At 43.4% G+C, this 10,642-nt stretch overlaps 1 protein-coding gene across 2 annotated transcripts in view; it reads left to right on the top strand.

Annotated features, from left to right (window-relative positions):
- The first annotated feature begins 757 nt into the window (after positions 1-757).
- LOC109917095 (leucine-rich repeat-containing G-protein coupled receptor 5) overlaps positions 758-10,642 on the top strand; it is a 136,478-nt gene continuing 126,593 nt past the window's right edge. For both annotated transcript variants that reach the window (XM_048607741.1, XM_048607740.1), the window contains exon 1: positions 758-1,041. In XM_048607741.1, the coding sequence (XP_048463698.1) occupies positions 845-1,041 (197 nt within the window). In that variant the 5' untranslated portion in view covers positions 758-844. The remainder of the gene's footprint in view (positions 1,042-10,642) is intronic.

The raw sequence follows: 10,642 nt of genomic DNA, 5'->3' as shown, positions 1-10,642 counted from the left end.
TTTTTTGAGGTGTTTGGGAGACTTTTATTTTTTTCTTGGGATGTGGGCGTCGCTGGCTGGCCACATTTATTGCCTAGCCCTAGCTGCCCCTGTTGCCAGTGTGCTGCGTTCTTGAACCGCTGCAGTCCATGTGCTGTAGGTTAAGAGACTTAGTGTGTTCGTACTTTAAACGATTTCCATAATTTGGGCAATATAAAACAAAGAACTGCGGATACTGGAGATCTGAAACGAAAGCAAAAATTACCGGAGAAACTCAGCAGGTCTGACAGCATCTGTGGACAGAAAGCAGAGTTAAACTTTCGAGCCCGGTGACCTGCTGAGTTTCTCCAACAATTTCTGTTTTTGTTCCAGAATCTGGAGGTGGTTCATAATTTGTAGCGTTTTTGTTTTGATGTTGGATGTTGCTTTGCAGGTGCATTGTGAGCCTGGCTCCTTTGAGCATTCAGGTTTCGGGGTGAGGGTTCAGCTGGGGATGGTTTTATATTACTGGGGGTCTGGGCTTTGCAGTTTGCAATCGTCTTGCAGGTTGGGGAGGTGATTGACAGTTACCTTGGAGAGACGCCCTGTCTCTCCGTGCCTCCCCCCAACCCTGGAGACGAGCAGGTGATTGGAGGATAGGGGGAGAGGCGTAAAGGCCACGCCTTTTTGGGTGTTGTTGTCACCAGTGGGCGGGACCACCATGCCCGGGAGGCGGGGATGATTATTTAAAGAGCCCGCTGCAGCTTGCAAAGCTGTGGTGTTGCTGCTGCTAGCCAGGAATGTGGCACTGAGCAGAGTGACAAGTCCAAGTGGCTCCCCCCCGACCCCAAATTTCCAGCCCTGCTCCCTCCGAGTGCATCCAGCCATGAAGGGGCTACTGCTCCGGCTCTCCCTGCTACTACTGCTGCTGCCCTTGGGGTTCCCGTCCGGCGGCCAGCCCAGGAACAGCGGCTGCCCGAGCCCCTGTCACTGCGAAGAGGATGGCATCCTGCTGCGGGTGGACTGCTCAGATCTGGACCTGGACTCGATCCCTGCTAACCTCAGCACCTTCACTTCCTACCTGTAAGTCTACGAGTGCATGTGATGGTGGCTGTGCCACAGTCTGGATGGCCTGTCCCCAGATTGTAGCAATCAGGCGTTCAAATCTCTCAAACTCCCTCATGATGAGTGAAAGGTATTGCCCAAAAAGTATCAGAGATAGCTAGTTAATGTTGACCATTGTATACTGTCAGGAACTTTCTCCATCTCAAACTGTATCGGTATAAGGTAGCCAGAGTCATTTCACCTGTAATAGAATGTATGTGTGTGTGTGTGGTTGGGGGGAGAGTGTGTGTGTTGAGGGTAGAGAGTGTGTGTGTGGGAGTGTGTGTGTGTGTGCGTGGGAGAGAGAGTGTGAGTGTGTGTGGAAGTGTGTGTGTGGGGGAGGAGTATGTGTGTGGGAGAGAGTGTGTGTGTGTGGAAGTGTCTGTGTGTGGGGGTGAGTATGTGTGTGGGAGAGAGAGAGTGTGTTTGTGTGTGTGTGTGTGTGTGGTGGGGGGAGTATGTGTGCGGGTGAGTGTGTGTGTGTGTGTTAGTGAGGGAGAGAGACAGAGAGCTCCACTGAGCAGGACTATGTAGATTTTCTCACGGGGTCGTGGAGAACCTGGCCAATCACCCGGAGAAGAGAGTGCAGGTTACAATCTCCCCAGCCCAGAGCACAGCTCTAAGCCGCAAGCGTTCACCTCTCACCATTATCATTGTTGCGCCTTTGTTTTAAATGTCCTTATCTCTCCACCTGCCCCGCTGATCTTGGAGTGAGCTCTTGGAAAGGTGGTCTGGCTGAGGGATTCCTCACTCGATCCTTCTCGAAAGGGATAAATCACCTACACCTGTCCCCATTGGGAGAGATTGTGCACTTTAAACGTTCACAGGTCCGGGAGGGTGACCTTTAAGGGGCACTTGGATATAAAGTTAGAAACAGTGGAAGGAGTCTCTCTCTCTCTCAAGAAGCTGGAACAGAGCCGATGGGCCGAGTGGCGTCCCCCAGCCTCCTTCAGCACTGGCTGATTTCCCCCCGGGGTTGATGGAAAGCGCTGACAGATTGCGGCGCAGGAAGCGGTTATCACATAAAGGGGAACGTTGTGGCTCCCCGAGACGGGAACCGGGCGCGATTCCAAAATAAAAACAAGCCGCCCGCTCGGTGGCTACAGGGCTTTCTGCTCGGCGTGTTTGGTCTGAACCAATGGGGGACAGCGGCACTTGCGAGATATAACATTCCCCAATTGGGATGGCCAGGGACTTTGTGTGTGTGTGTGTGTGTGTATGTGTGAAATGTAACTGAACTCAATTGAATGGGAACCAAAAGAACTGCGGATGCTGTAAATCAGAAACAAAAACAAAGTTGCTGGAAAAGCTCAGCAGGTTTGGCAACATCTGTGAAGGAAAAAAAAGAGTTAACGTTTCGGGTCCGGTGACCCTTCAAAACCAGAGAGGAACCAGCCTTATGCCACACTGCTCTGCCTAACTCTGGCATAAAATATTGATCCTCTGCGGACCACGGATTAAGCTTTCTAAATGATTTTAGTCTTCTACCAGCACTGAAGGTCTAATCACTGGAGCATTCATTTATAAAACCCTCTAATTCAGGTTCCAGACCTTGGGTTAATATTTCAATGACCGACTCTCCACAAAGACTTCCTATTGTTCCGGGAACAGTTTTTAAGGGCTCTGTTTTATAAATTAAAGACGGGGGTGCTGCTGAAGTGACGCGTTCCTGCAGTTTGCTGAGCGCATTGGGCAGGGTGCGGAAGACGGTGAATTGCTCGCAATCCTGCCGCATCGTATCACTTTCGCCCAGACTGGGCGAGGAGGCGAGCATGTCGAGCAGAACGGGAGCTTGAAATAATCAACTTTTCCGCCTCAGTGGCGACATTCGTGCGCTCCCCACCCCGCCCCTCCCTTCAGGACTCGGCACAAGTCCATACAGGGAAACGTTTGGAGCTTCAGAAGCAAGAGAGCGAGCCACCCTCCTGAAAAGCGAGCCGCTTGCAGTTGGCTGAAATAGACTCACAGAGAAATCAGACTCAGTCACACGCCTCAAACTTGAGAAATGGCTGTTAGACACGAGAAAAAGATTGCCCCCAGCACCTCACCACACTTCCCTCCCCACTCCACAAAACAATTTAGCATCCTCACTGCCATTCCACTGTATTTCCACACCTTTAACAGCTTATTCCTCACGCTTTCTGTGTGAGAAAAATAACCCCGTGTCCAGATAAGAAACGGGTATGAATTAATCCAAATTGCACCTCATTGTAAAGTCCCGAATGAATGTGGAAACTCTCTGACTGAGACTTGATCTTTTCGAGCGATGTTTGACCAGCGCTCCCAGTTCTGGACTACACCTCGGTTTCACGTCAAAGTTGTTGTATCTGATCGAGGGCTAGCAGCGCATTAGAAGGGGTATCTCAACACTGTGGAAAAGGCTGGACAGAAAACACGAATGAGTTGATCAGAGCTCTTGCACATTTCCCAAAGCAAGCTGTACATGCTCTACCAGCGCTTTGCAGAGTTAGACGGGTATTGTGTAGAAACGCTGGCGGCCGGAGAAAATCGCTGTTTTATTTTAAATGTGGTTTTCCTGCTCACTCTGCCTAAATGTTAAGCAGTCTCATTATTGTTTGGGAAATCTGAAAGGCGATATTTCCATCTACCTCCATGCCAGTGTGATTCAAAACAAAAACAAAACAATCGAACAAAAGCAATTTCCGGGCAGCTTTTTGTAAAAGTAATCTTACACCACGTCAACTTTACCTGAAACTGCAGAACTCAGATCTTTGGGAATTATGTGTGATGGACTGTTCCTCGCCCCGAGTTTTTTTTTTCTGGTGTGATACGTAACTGTCTGCTCTGCATTCATCCATTTGAAACTTGCCCAACACCAAAACGAAGTGTGCTTACGGTCTGATTCTTCCAAAATAAATCAACAGTTTACGTCTCTTACAATGTGCAGCAAATAGAACCCTGTCGGTTCACTAACAAGGTAACGTAAACAGTCCTGCCCTGTGTATGTTCTTGTTTAAATCTGACTTTTTTTGAAACAGGGTCACAATATGAATTGCATTAAGATTCGTCTTGAGGGAATCTAATAGCCTAAAGGCCTGTTTTCTCCTCCAAATTCTAAACAACTAAGACTTCTCATTCCAGAAGCCCGTTGTTGCTGGAAAATAATTGGGTTCATATGGTAAACAATGTTACACATTATCTCCTGCCTCCGGTTGATGGACGGGCAAATAGGGAAAGCATAAGGTTCTGTGCTTGGGCCAAACAATGGAAGATTGCATTTTGCGGGGTGACATTCTGATTGTTTCGCTGGACCTCTGGGTGACAATGGAGCTGACGAAGGTAGCATGATTCCAGCAATGAAAGGATGAATCCTATTGAACAGGCTGCCCTATGAACCCAGTGAATTCAGTCCTCCCTGCTTCTTACCAACTTTGAGGGAACAGCAGCATTGGTTTCTGGCTGATGCCACATTGGCATAGAACAGAGACAGAAAAAGTCTTCTTGTCACCTTGAAACAACAGAAAGTAGAATTTAAAATACAAAAATGATCCTCAGTAATGAACATATACGAGAGTATGAAAGACCACTAACTTAATTTTTAGGAAAAATCTGGATTAAGTATGGTTCCTAACACTTACTTAACACTACAAATTACATTTGTTGTTCTTCTGAAATGTACATTTTAAAAATCTAAACTGAAATTTGGAAAATGGTTTTGATCACTTATGGCAAACCTTTTAAGACTAGGTTAATATTATTTTCAGCAACATCTCTTGTACACTCTAGGGGCATTTTATTAAATCTGTTATCAGAATGAATGAAAAAAGTTACAGCTATATAATACATTTTATAGCTTCATGATGTTCAAAAGTGCCTTGCATTTTGAATTATTTCTGCGAAATAGTTACTATTGCACTTTAGGCACCAGAGCTACCATCTTGCACATAGCGAGATCTTGCAAATAGTGCATAGATAAATGAGTGACCCACTCAGTTCTTGATGAATAGCATGCATGTTAACCATACCTTTTCTAATGCCATGAGGTATTTTAGATTCACTGAAACAGGGTAAGTGTGCATTACTTTAACATCTTGCCTGAAAAGCAATTCTTCTATCAGTGTAGTACTCCCTCAGACTACCTTGAAATGTCATTCTATATGACATGGTAAAGTCTCTGGAATGGGTCTTCAACCACAATCTGCTGTACCAAAGGCAAGAATTCTCTCACTGAACCAAAGTTGAATTAGGCAAAGCAAAACTTTGGGAGGTGAAGTTGTTGTGTTTGTAGGATTTTAAAAAGACTAGATAAGGTTAACAATTAAAAGCTGTTTCACTTTGTCCACACAGTAGAAGCAGAGGACTTATTCCATACTTGAATGGGTACATGTAACACAAAAGAATGGAAAAGTGAGGTGATATCAATTTGCCAGGAAGGCAGTTTGCGCTGTATTAATTAACTCAAGTGCAAATTAGATAGCTTTCTTTCAGGAAATAACATTTTCAAATACGGTGTAGCAAGTTTCAGACATAACATGAGAAGTATAGTCTATTGAGGAGGAGTCAATTACTTGAGACTTGTGGTTTCCAAATTTTTTGCAACTTGGATTTACGGCTTCTCGTTCTGGGGGTTTGATATAGACTAATTGATAACAATTGGTAAATCAACAAGTCCATTATTCTATAATTATCTGGAAGGAGCTCTTGTAGTAGTGGCCATACCTCTCAACCACAAGCAAAACTAGGATCGATGGGTATCAGGGGGCAAACACTCCGGTGGTTGGAGTCATATTTGACACATAGGAAGATGGTCGTGGTTGTGGGAGGTCAATCGTCTCAGCTCCAGGACATCTCTGCAGGAATTCCTCAGGGTAGTGTCCTAGGCCCAACCATCTTCAGTTGCTTCACCAATGACCTTACCTCTATCATAAGTTCAGAAGTGGGGATGCTCGCCAATGATTGCACAATGATCAGCACCATTCGTGACTCCTCAGATACTGAAGCAGTTCATGTTCAAATGCAACAAGACCTGGACAATATCCAGGCTTGGGCCGACAAGTGGCAAGTGACATTCACGCCACACAAATGCCAAGCTATGACCATCACCAATAAGAGACAATCTAACCACCATCCCTTGACATTCAATGGTGTTGTCATCACTGAATCCCCCATTATCAACACCCTGAGGGTTATCATTGACCAGATACTCAACTGGACTCGCCACATAAACACAGTGGCTACAAGGGCAGGCCAGAAGCTAGGAATACTGCAGCGAGTAACACACCTCCTGACTCCTCAAAGTTTGTCCACTATCTACAAGGCACAAGTCAGGAGTATGATGGAATACTCCCCACTTGCCTGGATGAGTGCAGCCCCAACAACACTCAAGAAGCTTAATACCATCCAGGGCAAAGCTGCCCACTTGATTGGCATTACATCCACAGGCATCCATTCCCTCCACCACCAACACTCAGTAGCAGCAGTGTGTACTACCTTAAGGATGCACTGCAGAAATTCACCAAAGATCCTCAGATAGCATTTTCCAACCCACAACCAATTCCATCTAGAAGGACAGGGGCAGCAGACATATGGGAACACCACAACCTCCAAATTCCCCTCCAAGCCACTCACCATCCTGACTTGGAAATATATCACCGTTCATTCACTGTCGCTGGGTCAAAATCCTGGAATTCCCTCCCTAATAGGACTGTGGGTCAACCCACAGCAGGAGGACTACAGCAGTTCAAGAAGGCAGCTCACCACTACCTTCTCAAGGGCAACCAGGAATGGGTAAGAAATACTGGCCAGCCAGCATTGCCCACATCCCACAAATGAATAGAAAAAAAAAGGCCTGGATTTCAGTCCCACCTATTCCAGAGGTGTGTAACAACATTTCTGGAAGGCTGATTAGAAACCATCTGAGAAAATGAAGGCAAATTAGTTATCCCATGCTCCCATTGCTATGAAAGCTGATAGTGCACTGTATTATGGATGTCTGAGATATGAGTGTCTTTGCTGAATGTAAATATAAGGTACCATGAGAACCCAAACCTCAGGTGGCAGTGGAACACTGGAAACATAGTGGGAGCTGACAGCACCAATGATAAGGTGAATGAGCTAACAATGCAGAAGCAATATATTTTTAAATTAAAAGTAAAACTTAAAAATTATCATCCAAAGTAATTTTTGCATTTAAGACTGTAGAGTATAACATGTTGTTTACACAAAATATTATGTTAACGGCCAAGATCAGAGAAGAAGTAATTACGACAAGTGCAATAATACTTTTGGTTTATTTGCATCCATAGTTCAATCTTCCAAATACAAAAAGTATGAATCGTTATAAAAACAATTTGAACATCCGCAATAATTCAATTCAAGTAATTTGTTTTGAAATTCAGTGATGATCATCCAGGCTTTTACTGAACCCTTTTTGTATTCAATCTTACATTCTACCATTATAACAGAGCCCCACTTCATAAGTACAATTCAAAGCTATAAAGTGCTTTCAGATATCCTGAGATTGTGAAAGTTGTCATATTAATATAAGCTTTACTTTATATATGTTGGCCCAGATTTCACAGTGGTAATGATGGTGAAACTATTAGCAGCTTCTGGAGTTTGACATATATACAGTGAAACATGGAAATTGATAAGTTACTGGTGCTTCTTGACAGGATGCATATTCACTGTCAATATCCACCCAGATAGTAAGCAATTATAAATCATTGAAACAATGAGCATTCCACTCATACGCTTTTAATTTTCATCATAAAAACTTGACAAAGTTACACCTTGTTGAATGAGGCATCAGTGGATTTTTAATGGCGTAATAGGTTCACAATTACTGCTAAACCAACCTGAGAGTAGTCCCTTGCAAAGAAAAAAATAGAAAATGCTGGGAATACTCAGCAGGTCTGGCGTTATCTGTGTCGAAAGAAACTGAATTAACATTTCAGGACACTGACCTTTCATCAGAACTTTCAGCAGAACTTTCAGCAGCCTGAAATGTTAACCATATTTTTGTCTCCAAAGATGCTTCCAGATCTTATGTTTATTTCCAGTCTTTTCTGCTTTTGTTTCAGATTTTCAGTATCCACAATATTTAGCTTTTGAATTTTCCTTTCCCTTCTGTGAGTTTCCCAAGTCAAGTTTGCAACCCCAGGATTTTTCACTCATGCACCAGGGCAGGAAGTCCCAGCACTCTTGAGGATGAGCAAATGCAATCTATGTTGAGTATGCTATTTCCCTCCAATGTTTGAGAGCTGGGAGAAGGAGGGATAGACAGAAAGGTCAGTCCCTAAAAGTTCCCCATTTCAACTTCTGCTCAATACTATTGGCAATTCTTAGTGGGTGCAACCATTGGGATGCCACCATTAGTCTCAGCTAAGGACGAAGAAGACAATGAGCCAAGTTTTTAAACAATCCCTGCTTGCTGTTCTATCATTTCTTCTGGAAAGTGTCGATCTGGATTATTTCAATTGGCTCAGCAGCGATGCCCTAGTGGTCAAATAGCTGGCTTATAGTCACTGTCATTGGTCCTAAATAAAATTTACCACTTGAATTAAGAATCAACAAACTGTTAGCAGCTGCAGAACTGAGAGGTGAGGAGACAGTTTGTGGGTGGCCAAGGGGAACAGGGTTATATGCAATTCTATCTTGGTGGTAGAATGACAATAATTACATATCTTTTTAAATGCTGTAAACAGAAGATGGGGAACTGCACATCTTCAAACATTGACACGGTTTATTGTTTCCAGAGATCTGTTTAATAAATTGCACAGCAGACAGAGTGTCATCATTGATCTCAAAAGCAGATTCATGCAAATGTTTAAATTTCTAGTGCTTTGAACTAATCATGTACCATGTAAGTGCAACTTCCTGTAAGCATAAGTACTATACATTTAAGTTGTCTAACATATACATGTCAAATTTATGTTTCCATGCTGCAGTGCTTTCGTTTACCAAGTTGAACAGTGTTTGAACCAATCAATCTTATTAGACTTTTTGAACTGGCCCAGTACCCTGAATTCCCAATTTTCTTCTTTAAAATTTTATTATGTACACTCAGTCATAATTTGAGTATGTAAGTTACTATTTTCAATATTAATGTACAATGTTTCATGCAATTGTATGACATTCCCAGATGCTTTAAAAAGGTTAATGGTTCTCCTAAAGGTTTGAGCACAGGTTTAGAACTAACATTCCTGAACCTGAATTGGAAAGTTACGAGTTTGTGTTCTATCCCTAATAGCAAATGGGGACTACTGTCTTTAAGTTCTGACTTTACATCCAGGGAGGTACTCAAGGTGTATTACCAAGATCGTATTAAATTTTTAAATAATTCTCCAGTGGCTAGGTGAGTTGACTCATCGTCAAGCAGTTGAATCAAGGAGCTAGGCAAGTATAGATCTCGGGTACAATTCTGATCTAGACTGAATAAATCAGCTGGAGTGCTACAACTAGAATTAGCAGATAAAGGTATTGAATGGCAAGTATTGTCACACTGACCACTGTTCAGAGGCCCATGCTCGAAATAAACACGTGCGTGAGTGAGAACAAGTTCATGGTTACCCAATGATTAAATGGTCTTTCACCACTGATTGCCAGGAGGCATAACAAGTTCCAGTCTACTGTGGAACAATACCCAGAATCAAAACCCAGCAAGAATTGAAGTCTTGGAGAAGTGCAGATTGAAGAATTTTAACAAGAGGAGAAAATAAATGACAGGAAATTTAATTTCTTTTTTAATTAAAATCTCCCATTATTGCTACGATTTGTTAAATTGTGCACTGTACTGCAGATGACTGATGAGGCTGAGTCAAAGAGAGGGTTTGGATGTGAGGCAAAATGTATTGAAGGGTCTTCATTATTTCCAGATATTTATTGTTGATCACTTCAGGGAGTTGAAGTCGAATCTCCCAAAATTCTTACACATTTGATTTGGTCTAAGGCATTTTAAAATCTATTTCGAGCATCTTCTAGGAGGCTGCTTGTGGGGAAGGTGGAGAGCATTGGAGATTGGATCCAAAAGAGTGGAGTTGAACAGACTCAATGGACAAGATTTTTAAACAAAACCCTAAACACCTGCACATATTGAAAGTGGGATCTCAGTGCATCATCTGGTCCTTCATCTGCCTTTTTCAAAATGTTCAAATATTCATAGGAACTTTTTTTATGCTAATGTTTTCACTGCCATCAGAGAATTGCACCTTCCAATCCCTGTCATAGTATTTCCACCAATTCTACATCAGCACATCGATTGATAGTTCTCACATGATAAGAATAAGAAAGTTGTTTCTGAGATAGTAGGAACCGCAGATACTGAAAAATCTGAGATAACAAAGTGTAGAGCTGGATGAACACAGCAGGCCAAGCAGCATCAGAGGAGCAGGAAAGCTAACGTTTCGGGCCTAGACCCTTCTTCAGAAATGGGCGAGGGGAAGGGGGTTCTGAAATAAATAGGGAGAGAGGGGGAGGCGGATAGAAGATGGATAGAGGAGAAGATAGGTGGAGAGGAGACAGACAGGTCAAAGAGGCGAGGATGGAGCCAGTAAAGGTGAGTGTAGGTGGGGAGTTAGGGAGGAGATAGGTCAGTCCAGGGAGGACGGACAGGTCATGG

The sequence above is a fragment of the Rhincodon typus genome, chromosome 18 (assembly GCF_021869965.1).
Source record: "Rhincodon typus isolate 14 chromosome 18, sRhiTyp1.1, whole genome shotgun sequence".
Taxonomy (NCBI): domain Eukaryota; kingdom Metazoa; phylum Chordata; class Chondrichthyes; order Orectolobiformes; family Rhincodontidae; genus Rhincodon; species Rhincodon typus.
Note: the sequence above shows the minus strand (reverse complement) of the source record. Positions and strands in the feature narration are given on the sequence as shown.